The 15,904-nt window shown below is 40.5% G+C and overlaps 1 protein-coding gene across 1 annotated transcript in view; it reads left to right on the top strand.

Moving 5' to 3' along the window:
- Positions 1 to 15,904, top strand: part of LOC131991671 (MAM domain-containing glycosylphosphatidylinositol anchor protein 2-like) — a 220,790-nt gene that overhangs the window by 90,894 nt on the left and 113,992 nt on the right. The window contains exon 4 of the mRNA XM_059357161.1: positions 15,632 to 15,828. Within this exon, the coding sequence (XP_059213144.1) occupies positions 15,632 to 15,828 (197 nt within the window). The remainder of the gene's footprint in view (positions 1 to 15,631; positions 15,829 to 15,904) is intronic.

The following is a 15,904-nucleotide window of genomic DNA, read 5'->3' on the forward strand; positions in this document are numbered from 1 at the left end:
TGGGGAAGGTCCTCTGCAAAGTTAATAAAGAACCTTGCCCAACCCCAACACTGATCGATTTGAAGCTTAAGATGCTCACTTCTTTTTCCTACAGGGGAGTCTTTTCAGTGTTTTCATTTAATTTCAGCTGCATTAATTTTGCTGCAGCATCTAATGTTTCATTGAGTGAATGATGGAGGAGGGCTTAAGACTTCTGCAGGGCCAGCTTATTGCAGGCTCACAGAGTTCATTGACCATCGCAAGCACAATATATCTAAAAAGGAAGCGGCCAGAGGAAAATGTCACCGAATTGACCAACTAAAACAAAAAACATGTTAGGAAAGAGTTCACAACATGAAATCTTGCTGTTTGCGATATGTTGTTAATAGATTTACACTGCTTATGTTTCTTTATGTCTCCAGGGCTGCTCGACCATGGCAAAAATGTATCATGATTATTTTGGTCAATATTGAGACCAATATTAAATACTTATTGACTTTCGAACACCATGCAGAAAGGGTAGATATGTATTTTTTTTTTCTTTTAGTATCTAAAAGCCAATGTGGGAAAGATTACAAGGCCAAGAGGGAGGAGCTCACGGCAGTTTTGCAGCTTATATATGCTATTTGATCTGCAGCTCTATTCCAACTCCCAATTAGCACTCTTTAAGTAATGCACCCTGGGCTTATGGCCAGGCAAACCAGACTATTTCATATGTACATTTTTCATAGAAGAGGATGCATATTACTCTGTCTCCACTCTCTGTTGTCATCTCAAGCTTTCACAACAAAGTGAGCAGCATGAAGTGTTTATGTCAGAGCTGACAATAGCTAACGTTGATGTGAATATGTACATAAATACAGATGATGACCAACCCACAGTTGTGGTTTTTAATTATATCTTGAGTTCACCTTCTCTGAGGCCTTCAAAAAAGTGTTTCTTTGTTTGTCTTTGGCAAACAAAATGAATGAAGCGTAGCTGCTACATCATGATTTTCATGGACACATGGTAACAACAGCAGTGTTTGAGCCAATGGGAGGCATGAAAAGCAATGTTGTGAAGGAAAGGACTGCTGGATTTATAATACAAGGTAAAATGAGAGCATCATTGTGCAACAGAATGAGGAACAATAATCATGTCTCAATTATCTTGTTTTAATAATGTGCAAAAATAATATTTCAATCAATCGCCCAGCTCTTTGTCATTCTAGTAATCATCGGTTTTCAAAATACATACTATTAATATTAATCTGTTAAATGGTGCTGAAATGGTAGTGGGTTAATCAATTTGTAAATCAGAATAGCATGAATAAACTATTTTGAAAATTGATTAAGTAATTTGCTGCTTTTCTGCGTTTTATATATATATATATTATTTTTTTTAAATAATGTGCTTGTTGGACAAAGCAAGCAATTTGAATCAATCACCCAGGGCTCTGTGGACCTGTAGCTTTGTAAGACTAAGTGTTAAATTTATTCAAATAATCTAATTGAAAAAACAAAACAATCATTGCTTGAAACCCTAATATTAATCTGCTAAATAAATCCTGCACAACTCCACTCTGTGCTGATAAACAATACAATCTTCAAGTCAATTATTGGTGGCCAAACATAGAAGTTGTCAAATTAACTCAGAGAGAGTGAAACAGAATGATTTCAGCTGATGGACAAATGGAAAAACAAATTGCTGTGCCTTAAACCTGCTCGGTCCAGGTCAGCGTTTACTGTACAGGTTGTGATAAAGGACCACTTTAAAACTCACTTTAAAATGGTCTGAACGAGCCTGGCAAAATGGAATAAATTGAGAAAACAGAGATGCAGTGCAGAGAAGAGAAAAAAAGCAGCCAAGTTTTGCAGAGTTTACAGCAAAGAAAAACACTTTGTGCTGTTTGTCCATATGTTAATGTTGTGCAGATGATATTAATGTTGTCTGCCCAGTCAGCCAGCGCCAGTTTGTCGGTGGCTGTGAAATAGTAAAAAATCAGGTGATGCTTGTATTGTGAGAAATAATCCTCTGGACTGTAGATATCAGTTTACTGAAGCTTCCACACACATCCTCGCTCCTCCCTGATATTTCTCACTACATTCCCTCAAAAGAAGGATTAGAATAAGACAATAGCCTGCTTTCTCTGTGTTATCTGTAGAAGGACTTACACAGCCCTTACTCCACCACTGCTGCTGCACAAGCCAGAGAATTTTAATGAGTGTGTTGTGTGTGTTTGTGGGCACATGGGCTCAAGTCTGAGCTTGAATCATTTTCTGGCAACGGCGGCGTTCATCTAGATTCGAGACGTGTGAATGTGTGTGTCCATTTCATTGTGTGCTGATGCGTGCGAGAGGAAACAAAAATAGAGGCTGCCCATTGGGTTCAAGCACATGCTTATGCATGAACACACACTCCACCAGTGAGGTCCTGACTCACACACACATGTCAAAGGCTTAACTTGTCTTGGCATACGCCTCCTCAGCTGTGCAACGCTGTGCAGCAGCATGCGGTGCGAGGCCGACTTGGAGAAGTGTGTCTGCTTTATGTTTGCTTTTCTTCGATGGAGTTCATGAAGGAGCTCAGAGACCAAACAGCAGCTGATGGTGTTTGTTTAGCAGCCATGCTGGCTTTCTTTTATCCAGTCGGTCAGTATAACTGGCGCTTCCTATCTCATCAGGTGTCCAATTCGTGCCGCCCTGCTGCAAAGTGCCAGAGTAAATGTGTGTGCAGAGCAAGCGAGGACAGGAGTTTTTTTGGAGAAAACACTGAGTCACAGAACACAGAACATGGTGATAAAGATCAAGTTTTGACTGAGATTAATGCAGTTGTTAGCACCTTCATTAGTGGAGTTTGCGTCTTGTGCTTCTATTCATGTAGCCTGGAGGGGCTCTTTTCAAGTAACAAGATAATATACAGTAGTGGGAAGTATGTGGAATGTATCTCAGGGGAGCCTATCGATTAGTGGATCAGTTGGATAGAGCAGGTGCTGGAGGCAGGTTCAATAGGTTGAGCTATCTCTCATATTAATGGAAGATATAATTGTTAACTGGTGGACCATCTCCTAGTTATATATACTAAAGCTTTTATTTTTAAAGTTTTATAGATAAATGAACAAATAATCCACCCATCAGTCTGTCCTCAATACCTGCTTATCCTGTTGAGGGTCAGGTGAATTGAAGCCTATCCCAAAATGCACTGGGTGAAAGCCAGGTACACTCTGGTTTCACTCCCATTCACAACAAGGGGAAATTCAGAGCCACAAATTGTTAGCTAATCCTCAACCCCCTTAGCTGCTTTGCTACTTCTGCCAAGCCTTCTGTTCTCACGTGGCACATATGCAGTTACAGTGATAAAAAAGGTCCACCACTTGAAATCCTTGTTAGCTCTTTTATTTTCATTCATTTTTTCAAAGGCTCAAATTACAATTTTTGCATTAATTTTAGCAGATTTTACCAGATGTAGCAAGCTAATTATTTAAGCTAATATTAGTTATATTAGTTGGTTTAAAAAGTCAGTGTCTTTTCAACCTGAGCGTACCTACTATATTCCACATGAATCGGTTTTTCATGTGGAATATGCCCCTGCAGCAGGCCCCTTCTAACCAACGAGGCTGATAACCATTATTGAAGCATATTAATTTGCTTAATAATGTTCAAACTGGGTGTCCTCACACTTCAGCCCAATTTACAGTGCTCTGAAATGTGCAGAAATCCAAAGCTTGATAGACCTAGCTGCTGTTACAAAGCTATGATTAGATCATCACTACTTGAAGGAGTTTAGCAGACAGTAAATTCACCTCACCTGTATTTTTTTTAACTGTAAAACACACACACACACACACACACACACACACACACACACACACACACACACACACACACACACACACACACACACACACACACACACATGATAGTAAAAAGTAAAACAATATGGATCTGAAATATTTTTCCCATTCTCATGCCATCCATTTGGAGCCTATTACATGCCCTTTAAATTGAATTTAAGCAATACAAATCCTCACATGACATCTTCATCATCAATTTTGGGATTACAAACATATTATTGTGCCAGAAATGGCTGAGGAACACCATTCTGGTATCTCAGAATGATGTGATCCTATGATATGAGGTGATGTATTATACAATCTTCTGAAAAGATCCCATAATGTATGTAGACAAAGATATATGTGCCACGGCTCTTAAGTGCTTTTGGATGTAAATGACCTGCTGTGATGAATGGCGCGATACAGCTACGGTGAGTTATCTGAGCCTTGTTTGAATCAGGACAGAATGAATCAGCACATTATGTGTACATTATGTAAATGTTTGCTGGTTTGGTTAATGGAGGTAAAGCCAGTTCACGACTGCCCATTACTCTTTCAAGGACTTGCTCTGGGGAGGGGCCCTTAATCAGAGTAGTGGAGTCAACCTCATCTCTTGCCTCTGTTTTTCTCCCCATCAGGAGCTGAAAACATACTAGTGTGTTTGTGTTGTGTATGCTAATGTGATTATCTTGTGCACAATTTCATTCTTATCAGCTTTTTGTTTTTTTTAACATTTTCTCTCCGGGAGAGGAAAGGCCACAGATGATGTACTGGCTGCTAGTTATTATTTATCTTTTCCCCACTATGTTTGGATATAGACAACAATATCCAAATTGCGAGATCTGACTATACAGCATGAAGCAGGAGGAATAATAATGATATTGATCTTAAGCTCTGCTCATTTAAAATACCCAAGATTTACAGAGCAAAAAGTTTTTAATGACTGCGTGTGAATTATATGATGTTGTTTGAAGAAGTCTCAGGAGAAAAGAAGAAATGTTCTAAGGCAAATATGAGTGAAGAATATGGCTTAAACAAATATCATGCAGAGCGTTGGTTCATGTGGTATTACCAAAGAAGATAAGGAGACGAGAAATTAAATTGTTGTTTACTTAGCTTTTTGGAGGTTGATATGAGGCGATGAAGAAGATAAAGAGAATCAGTAATTAATGTACGCAATGTAACGTCATACCGAACACTTGAGGCCTGTATTCAAGACACAATCAGATCTCGCCATTACTGCCTTAAAATGATGTAATGTCAGTTAGAGCCGGATGTGATGGTTGTTGTTACATTTTGCAGTGAGAGATCAAACCCATGGAATGTCAGTTCATGGAAGGTGAAGTTTTGGGGGAAAATCTAGTCAGAAAGCAATATTCAAATTATTAATTTGGCCGAAAGCCAATTCCAATGGATTATAGTTGTTGATTTTGTATTTTTTTATTATTTGTAATCCTTTTTGTGCCAAGAAAAGAGTCTTTAAAAAATCAGTTTTAAAAGTCTGTTGTTTGACCACAAATAACAAACGCAACATTTAGCCAGCACAAAATTGATATAACTCATCAGATAAACATTGGCCGGCGCCATCAGTGAATGTCATCTTATTTGCTGATTGCATTAAACAAGGCCAATATACAGTACATTGGCCAGAAGTGCAGGACCATAACGTTTCTGAAGATATAACGGTAATTGGTGGAGCATTTCCCCAGCTTTTATTTTGACAGTTTCATGAATAAATGAACAGATAATCCCTTCATTAGTCCATCCTCAATACCTGCTCATCCTGTTTAGGGTCAGGCGGATTAAAGCCTTTCCCACAATGCATTGGGTAAAAGACAGATAATTTAGAGCCACAAATTCAATATTGCCAACTTGCAAACTCTCGAACTAGATAAAGTGACTTTTCAGAGCCTCTTAGTGACATTATGTATAAAAAGCTGCTAATTTAGCAACTTCTTCTGACCACTGTTAAATAAAAGAAAAAATACATAAAATTTACTTTTTTAAAGGACTGTTTTGTACAAGTTCCCTTACTTTAACCACCACAAAATTGATGGAACACATCAGATAAACATAGGCCGATACTGATATTCAGCCAATATATCGGTGCATACCTATTTAATATAATTGGCCAGAAGGGCAGCACTATTTATACATTTAGAATGTCTTAGTTGGTTACATTTGATGTTCACACCTGCTGGTGTTAGTATGAGGTCACTGTTGGAGATGCACTGTTTGCCAGGATGTTTAAATGCCAAATGGTGTCTATAAAGAAATACAGCGTGCTCTTGTACATCAGAGATCTCAGTTAGTGGTCAAACACGCACCAGTTACTTGGAGGCCGCTCTGCTGTCGAGAACAAAGCCGCTGAAAAATGAAAGTTATTTTCTTAGATACAACAACACAACAGGTGGAGTTTATTTTAAGTCAGTACCTTTTCATGTTCTGAATCACGCCCAACACACAAACAAACACCCAACACATCCCTCTTAAGCCACTAAGATACTTAATTAATGTTCCATGAGAATACTGAATAATTATAAGTAACACATTTAAATAACAAGTCTGAGACATTCAGGCTATATAAATGTTTTCTCACCATCACTCAGGAAAGGTATCCCATCCTTGGTTGGTTTTTGTCCAAACCAAACAAAAGAGACGGTCATTAGGCTGACACCAGAAAAGAACTCCATCATGTCGCTGGTGCTTTGCCTCCAACTCTAATGGTGAGTTTCTAGGTGGTGTTGTTTAGATCAGTGGTGTGTGGCTTGCTTGTTTTCTAGGGAGATGAATTAGAGAGGAGATGGGCTGAGGCAGACGCCACTGTCTAAGGGAGAGGATGAAGAGGAGATTCATTACTCCGCACCCCCTAACACAGACACAGACACACACACACACACACACACACACACACACAAACACAAACACACAGAGCTGAACTGGGCCTCATTATTTCCTCATCTCCATCACTGGGAGGAAGTGTGGGGTTGCAGGCTCTGCTGTTAGGCTGCTGACGTCTGCCCCTCCATTTATCACACACATTGTCCACGTTTAAACACACACACACACACACACACACACACACACACACACACACAGACACACGCACCCAGTGTTCCTCCAAAGACAGCATAATTGGAAAAGCACTGTCACTGAGGAAGATGGAGGTGCAGCAGTCCTAAGTGGGCTGCAGCTTCCTGTACGCAGCACCAGCTCTTAAAGCAACAGTTTAAACAGCACAGTTAAAGTGCAGGATGACTTCATCTGGCTGGAGGGAAACATCATCTGCTGTTTAAAGCTTAAACATCATATATTTGCATAGTTTTGACTTGAAGGGAAAAAGAGCAATCAAAAGTCTATATTTAAGCTCTGGAGGTTTGTTTATAGCACAAATGAAATGCTCTTTTAGATCCATACTGCACATTACCGAAATCGATTTAGTTTTTTTTTTTTACACATTAGCAGCCAGTAACTCGAGGGGACAAGCCCACTTTACTATACATTAGAGTATCTTCATGCAATACTAACAAGAACATTGTCCTCTATATCAGTTCAGGCGACCAACAAAGTGGTATGCTGTATCACAAACGCTCCATTGACTCCATTCTGCATTGCCGCTTTAATTGGCTGTAATTACACTTAACCAGGCCTGATGACTGTGGCCTCGGAGAGGGAGTTAGTTACCATTACCTTAATGCTCAATGCATACCTTATGATGGTGTGTGTGTGTGTGTGTGTGTGTCTCTGTGTGTCTGCGTGTGTGTGTGTAAGGGCATGCAGAAGTCAAGTAAAGGAGATTTTGCAGAGGAAGAGAAAGAGGAAAGCTTCTTTCCTCCTCCCTCCCCCAGAAGAAATTTAAGTTCAAGCTAACGCAGGAATGTGGAAATGCTTAATGAATAATTCAGGACTTGTTAGACAGTACCACAGAGGCATGCCAAACAGCAGCCATGGCAGGGGTGGTGTTGCCCTTTGCAAACCTTAAACCCAACTTGTCCAAACTCCCCCTCACTGTGTTCCTGGCGGGGACAGAGGAGTAGCCTTTATAAACCCACCATCTCAAAGGTCTGCCCCTTTACAGTGCATTAAAACAGTTGTTTGGACCCCTGGCTGCTGACCTGCTGATTCAATTTCAATTCTAAAACTTCAAATAATGAAGCCTGGATAGGGGAGTTGTTTAATGAATTGTACCCTAGACACACCGACGCATACATAAAGCCACCTAAACCAATAAACCTGCAATGTTTTATTTTTGAGCTACAAGGTTTCACATATTCACTGTTGTTCCACTGATGCAGTCAGAACAAATACAAATACTCGCTCTTTTCACTTAGAGTTGGTAAATGTCAGTGACATTCATTTCACTGCAGTAGTAGCTAATGAATTGTGTTTCCAAAAGCATGTTAGCGATGTTTACATATTGTTATCTGTTTCATTGCTTTCGCTTTAAGCGCTACATTTTTAATCAGTCTTATTAAAAATACATGGAGGGAGTGCCTTAAAATGCATTTCATAATGGAAATCACAGGATTGAGTGCGTGACCTCAATGACGATAACCTGAATGCAAAAATGTGACTTAACCTGGAAAATATAAATTAAAAATGCATGAAGATTATACATAGACATACATACTGTAGGCGTTTAAATAAAAGGATAGCATTTTTTGTTTGCTTGTTTTTTTTATACCCAAAACATAGGTAACTAGGTAAATTAGGTAGAATATTTTAACTCAGGTGCTTTAACATAGTGATTTTATATGGCTTCCACTAAAATATGTCAAGACATTTACCTGACAAGGTTTAGCTTGAGAGGGATGTCTTGTATATAAAAAATAATATATATATATAAGTAGAAAAGCACTGCAAGAGCACAGACTCCTGCCAAGGCCAAACACCATATCTTGCAATGTTAAGAGTTTTGAATAAAAGTTTTGAATAAAATCCTAAAATGTGTGATATATATTATGATAAAGTTCTATCAGTGTCCCATCAGTACATCATTATTGAAAGGTTCAAGTCAATATATAGAGAGTTAGATGAGAAAATTGTTTCCATACAAAACTGTCCTTGATGTCTCACATATGTTTCTCAAGAGAAATAAATGAAGCATTATAGTGGCTCCAGCCGTTGCCACCTCAGCAGTGCCTGACTCCCGGCTAACCTGAATATGAGCAAAGATGGAAGAATGAAGCCAGGTTGCCAAAACACAACACCTGCAGCAGCACCCACCCATCTCTCAATGCAACCACGTCCTTCATTATATATAACTTCAAGCCTCAATATGACTTAACTCTTTGATGCACAACATATAAACACCTTCTAATGCACAACATGGGTCAAAAATGACCTTGTGCATTAGCAGCGTAGTGATAAAAAAAGGGGTTTTATTAAAAAAGTAAGAAACGGGGAAAAAAAATTATGATCAAAACAAGTTATTTGAGGAAAACCTGCAATACTGAAAGATGAAATGAATTTATTGCAAAGATATAGAACATAAAAACTTAGTCGGGTCACTTTAGACCCATGTTGTGCATCAAAGGGTTAAATGGACCCGGGTTCGAATCCGACTCGGAGCCCTTTCCCTCATGTCTTCTCCTCTGTCTCTCTCTTCACTCTGTCTCTATCAATAAAGCCCAATAATGGCCAAAAAATATCTTTAAAAAAAAGTTGTGAAGGATTTTGCTATAGAGACAGAAACCATTTTTCATACCAGTCTGTTTATGTTTATTTCTAATGTAAAGTTGAGCATTTAACAGTAGGTCTCTGTGGGAATTGACTCACTTTTGGAGCCAGCCTCAAGTGGCCAGTCGAGGAACTGCAGTTTCTTGTACTTCTACATTGGCTCCACTTTCCATCCCTGGAGGTTGCTGCTAGGAAGGGACCCAGTGGTATTTATCTTCTCATCTAACTCTCAGCAAGAAATCCAATAGTCAAAATCATTTTTTTCAGTTTCATATTTAACTGATAGATTCATCTATCACATTTGACGCAACAACTGTTCAGGGAGCTAATCGTCTAGAAGGGGCAGGAAACATTTGTGTAGAAAAAGCAGTTTAATCGGTAATAGTATTAGAAAACCTGTCTTTAATGCTTCAAATTAATACCTTAATCTGGTTATTAGCAGTAATCTGTTAAGAGAGTGCATGTCAGTGTACTACATGCAGACACATGCAGGGGTTGATTTCAGAATTACTATTACTAAGATTATCTGCTGGGATCTGATCACTGTTTTTGAAGCTTAGACGTACAAATATAATCAGTTATGAAATATAACAATGAGCCTGAGATATCAATCGATGCTGGATCACCGGCTATGTGACATTACCATTTTAATTTTATGGTAGGATGTAGCCTGCCTTTTTATTGTATTATGTGTGCCGTCACAGTTTATGTCTCTCAACATACATGTTCCGCCAGCACGTTCAGATATCACACACAGGCTGAGTGAGCGTCTCCCTAGATTCTCTCCCTCCTTTCATCCCCCCGACAGCACTGACTGCTCACGCTCGCCTCTCATGTCTCAGAGAATGATATTCAGTTTACTGAGATATCTCTGTTACACAGGCGCCATCGTCAGAGTGGTCTTATTGCAGGAATAGATGCATCGTGCCCTCACCCACCCTCCAAACACATCCATCCGCCACCACAATCACACTTCACTATGAAGCAACAGCTGACACCAAATAGATACAGCGAGCAGGAGTTGGTTATTGTGCAGTGCAGCCATGAGATAGAGGTCACTGTCGCCAATGGGTTGAGAGATGGAGGGAAAGGAAATGTTCTGACAGTAAATTACATGCTGGATTCACATATTCCATCAGAGGCCCCCACGTGAGATGGGTGTTATATATCAGCACTGTGGCTTATTAACCTTTTGACCCACATAAATGAAATGCATTAAAGCACACCATTCAGCAAACTGAAATTACACACCATCTAGATCATGTTTTATTTGTGCTGTCTTACTTGATGTAGTGTGTTTACACATTGTATCCTGATGTTGCATATTTGTGAATCTAAGGTCTTCTTCCAGTACATTAATCCAATGCGTTATGCATCAGCAGGGCAGCATCTCATGCTGAACCCTCACTGCCCATTATCTCAACTTCTCTTTTATTTAAGAATGGCTGCCAGTGATATTTTTAAAGGAGACATGTCATGAAACGCTCACTTTTTCAGTGTCTGTGCACATACTCTGGATGTCTGGAGTGCCTATCAACTGTGAAATTAGACAACCCAGTCAGGTTTTTTTTCTTTCTGGGCTGCTTAGATCACAAAACATGGGATTCAACAAGCCATTCAGATTTGGAGTCCCTTCCTAAGTCTCATGCAGGCTCAGTGGAATACACCACCCCCCATCTGAGTATCTCCACCCACGACTTGGGCACATTCGAGATATGGCTTTCTGACAGAAAGCGTGCTGCAAGAATGCTTTATTCCTAGCACTAGTTGAAATGGTAGAGCGTCAAGTACACGCAGGGGAAGTGGTTGATGGACGGGTCAAATGCAGGACTTGCACCCAGGAGACTGGGGTTTCTGTCCCATGAGATGCTAGACTTTCAGGTTGTCATTTTTCGCTAGGTTTAGGAAAAGATCATGGTTTGGGCAAAAGTTTGGGCCAGACAGATATGGGATTTTAGAGGGAAAACTGATTGACATGAAGGCAGATGTAGTGAATTTTTGTGCTGGAATGCTAATAAGACGTTTTTAATGTGGATTTTTGCACCAATTTGCAGCAAAATGACTATGCAAAGGTACTCACAAGGCTTTTGTCTTAAACAAATAACTTAAAGCATATTTAACATTACAATATTATATATTATTATGCTGCATATATACGTAAATGAAAAATAATTTTAACAAATTCAAAATAAATGTAAATATTTACAAAAAACAAAAGCTAGCTAGTTTAGTATGAGATATCTTGTCTTTTTCAGTTTAAATTCTTGCACTCTGTTTTTATAATGTTTTACAGTGTCCCAACTTTTTTGGAATCAGGGTTGTTCATGAGCTTGCTTGGAGAAATCCTGTATATTACTACTAGTTCACCGTTACTTTTCAGCCATCTTTCGGTGATAGAGGAAACAACCAAGATTTGTCTATCACTTTGCAGAACAAACTAGGTGATGGTGACATCATTTATTTTTCTGCATTATTTTGTCTATATAACACATATGCCGATATCAATATATCTATGAAAAGCTAATATCAACCGCTAACAGTGGCTGACTGCTCTAGTAAAAAAGACCCTTTCACAACATTAGCCATATGTTAGAAAAGGATTTCCAGCATAAACTCTTGAGAAACACTGACCAATCAGAGCTGAGTAGGCTTTTTTTGGAGCTGGGCTTAAAGAGACAGGCACTAAAACAGAGTGTTTCAGACAAAGGGTGAACACAGGTATGTTCAGACAAACTTTATCAGCAAGATAATGTATTTTTTAAACATTAAAGCATGTAAAATGTTCTAGTAGAAACCCAAAATACAAGTTTGAACCTGAAAATTACCATAACACATCCCCTTTAAAAAAAATCACACAAAATCCAGTATTCCTATTAACAGATGCCATTTAATCTCAAGAGCCAGAAAATAAATTCACCTCTTATTGCTTCCTATTTATGTGGAGTTGGGTGTGCCTTTTTTAGCATTTACTTTTAAACTCCAGCTTCTAAAAAAGAGGCTTGAAGGTGAGGTCATTCACAGGGCAGACTGCCAAGTAATAACTTCCCTAATCGCTTATGCTTCATGCCCATATTTCTACCAAAATAACCCTCTGTGAGAGAGAAAGAGAGCAAGTCACCCTTATTTGGAATGAGTGCAGGAGACGGCTACTATACACTATCACCACCTCATTAACCCAGCATCTTGATAGCGGCCATTTAGAAGTTTATACATGCTCTGCTTTTGTCTCTGTTTCCCTGTGACCACGACCTCTTCTCTCCCTCCTGCTGTCTCCCGCCGTCCCTTGGCAGAAAAATAAAAGCAAATTGCTTATCTTTGACATAACGCGCCTGTTTTTACTCATGAAAGGCATCGCACAAATGTCATTCAGGTCGGCGGCTCCCGCTGGTAATCAAGCTGGGACGGTGATTAGGTGAAATTAATCGCGGGGCCTCTGTCGCTCATGGCTGACAGCCTGGGAGCCAGATAGGTGTTCTCTTCCCAGGTGACTTCGACAGATCAGGCAGAGAGAGTGAAAGACATCAAAGCCAAGAAAAAAAAACTTGCATTAGATTAACACCCGAGAGACAGCCCCAAAAAAGGTGTGTGTGGGTCTGTACAAGGATGTTGGTGTGTGTGTGTGTGTGTGTGTAGGTGGAGTGAGGTAATGTGTGTGGGTTTTTGTGCAGGTGTCTGCTTTTCTTTTCTGACGGAGGGGGGGACATGAAAGGAAAGAGCTACGGTTTGATGTGATAATGAAGCACCTTCTTTAATCCTCATTGTCTTTTATCCAAACCACTTACTTGTGCCTATTTGTCCAACAAATGTTTTGGTAGGCCTATAAAGCAGAAATCTCCATTCTGATATTCAAACAGGGATATCAATGTTACCTTTTTGTTCTGCTTATCTTGTGAGAATTCCTCACTCACGCAACGTGTCTGGCGTTTGCACATTCACCTGTCCCAGCTCCTGTGTCTTAATATCAGAGAAACCCAGAGCTTTGAAACTGGTCATGGATGGTGGGAGTGAGCAGGAGTGATGCTAAGGTTAGCTCGCCAGAGCGTTTAGCTGTACATGGGCAGATTTACCGGCCTGTGAACCCATAAACCTGCAATTACAAACCCTAACAACTCTGGCGCAGGCGGCCTGTACACCGCAGTTTTCCTCTGGGCTCAGGGATTTAAGCTTCACAATCAGTCAAGCGTGACTTCAGAAGCTAATTGCACAAGAGTGACACACACACACACACACACACACACACACACACACACACACACACACACACACTCACACAACATCCTTACGGGGGAAAAGACTGATGGTGGAGGTGGAATTTTGTTTGAAATTCATCAAATTTTAATCCAGTGCGTACATTTCCATATTTCCATATTTATCTCTTTGCGCTCCTAGCATCCACTTCCTCCCTGCATATCATTTCGACCCTATTAATAGCTCAAACCGCTCCTTACCTAATACATGAACATACAGGAACACACTCTTGTCACCACAAGGAAAAAAAAGAAAAAAATCAGGTCTGGCGTTGAAGACACGTGTATCCCAAGGTAGATAGGGCTGTCAATGAATCACTCCATTTCTGCCACAGTTGGTAAATTGACTGTTTGAAGCAGGAAACAGATGAGAGGGAAGCTGGGAAGAGTCGGAGATAAGATGTGGGATTCATACTCTCCTCCTCCACTCTATAATGAATCAGTGTATTTACTTAGCAATCTGCTCCTCTAAAATGGCCTCGCAATCGCTCTGTCTTCTCCGGAGCGGTGTCACCCCCCCTCCCCTGTTTCTTCCCACCCCCCCCCCCCCCCCCAAAGGTAATTGCTCTTACCTGAGACACTGTAATGGATCCTGGATGAAGTATTGACCGCTGCTAGATTTTGATTAAGGGGCTGTAGGGCAGAACATGTCTTTAATGAAAGTGAGGAATCAGCATTCTCTTGGCTGGTGCGTCAAGGCTAGATGCTGTGCAGCGTGGCCCACAAGCACCTTGATTAGGACCTGATCCCTGCAAATCCAGAGGTGGGCCACAGCTACTGAATTAAAAGAGATGAATCCATCCATTAATAATACCAAAGGCGTATGTAGTTTTTCTCTGGAGGCTTATAATCGTTAAAGATTTGGATATTCATTTACTGTAAGCGCTTTGCACTCTCTCACTCACACATCCACACGACAGCTTTCTCAATCACTCAATCATCCACCTTGTTGCTCACTCACTGATGCACTAACTCACTCATTAATATAGCCAATCACTTCCCCCCCTTCATATGCAAAAGGTCAGCCTTTATCAGTTAGGATTTTAGCATGAGGGATAACTTGCATTAGCTTCTCTCATCCTCTCCCTTAAATTGCCTTTTTGCTCGTGTTAAAAACTGATTGCATCTCGGACGGAGATGAAAGAGAAACAGCTAGCTCCCCACGTTCTTTGAGCGTGCAAATGGACATAATCTAAAAGGGGGGGTATTAGCATGCTAAAAGACACCACAGCTATGATGAACACCATTTGCCAAGGCTTAATGCGATAGCCGGGTAAGATGATTAACTTTGAATCCATTTAATCAACCACAAGCGCTTTCTCAAATAACCAACTGTCGAGCGTCGGGGTAAAACTTCCCTCAGATCTGTTGGGAAATGGGTAGAGTAACAGATGTGTCAAATCACAGAGTGCCCAAATCAGAGCGGAGGCCAGCCAAACATTATTCTTTGAAGTGTCGGACATCAAATATCATTTTGTGCACAGTATTTGTCATCCTCGCTCGTGTTTGAAGCTCACAATGGAAAGTGACTTGGAACACATACTGTAGCAGCTCGCTCATTGACTGGGAAGTCAATGTGCCCTTGGGCTGCATCCTATTGACTTAAGTAGTTCAAGTAGTGGGCTTCTCACCTCCTTTCCCACATCGACCCCTGAGTGCATGCTGATAACTGGCTCTCCTAATTCAATGACAATTCTGACCCTTTCTGTCACACCTTCAACCACAATCAACACAGGAGACTGTACTTGTATTTACTGGTAATATAAAGATGTTATACCTGATTTTTTCTTATGATTACTACCCCAGAGAAGCAAATTTACATATATAACGTGGTCTGTGTGACTGATTGATCCGAGGAGTCCTCTCCTCATGGTTATTGACAGCGTCCTCCTCTCCTTGTGTGCCCCCCTCGCAGACCTTGATGACCCGGTGGTGACGGTGCACCAGAGCATAGGAGAAGCGAAGGAGCAGTTCTACTATGAGCGGACTGTGTTTCTGCGCTGCGTGGCCAACTCCAACCCGCCTGTCCGCTACAGCTGGCATCGTGGGAGAGAGGTCCTGACGCAGGGCTCGGACAAGGGAGTGGAGATCTACGAACCCTTTTTCACTCAGGTAAGACATGGCAACATGACGTGGATTAAAGTACTGGTAAAACCTTGTAAATCATTAAAGACATGAAACATGTCAA

The sequence above is a fragment of the Centropristis striata genome, chromosome 18 (genome assembly GCF_030273125.1).
Source record: "Centropristis striata isolate RG_2023a ecotype Rhode Island chromosome 18, C.striata_1.0, whole genome shotgun sequence".
NCBI lineage: Eukaryota > Metazoa > Chordata > Actinopteri > Perciformes > Serranidae > Centropristis > Centropristis striata.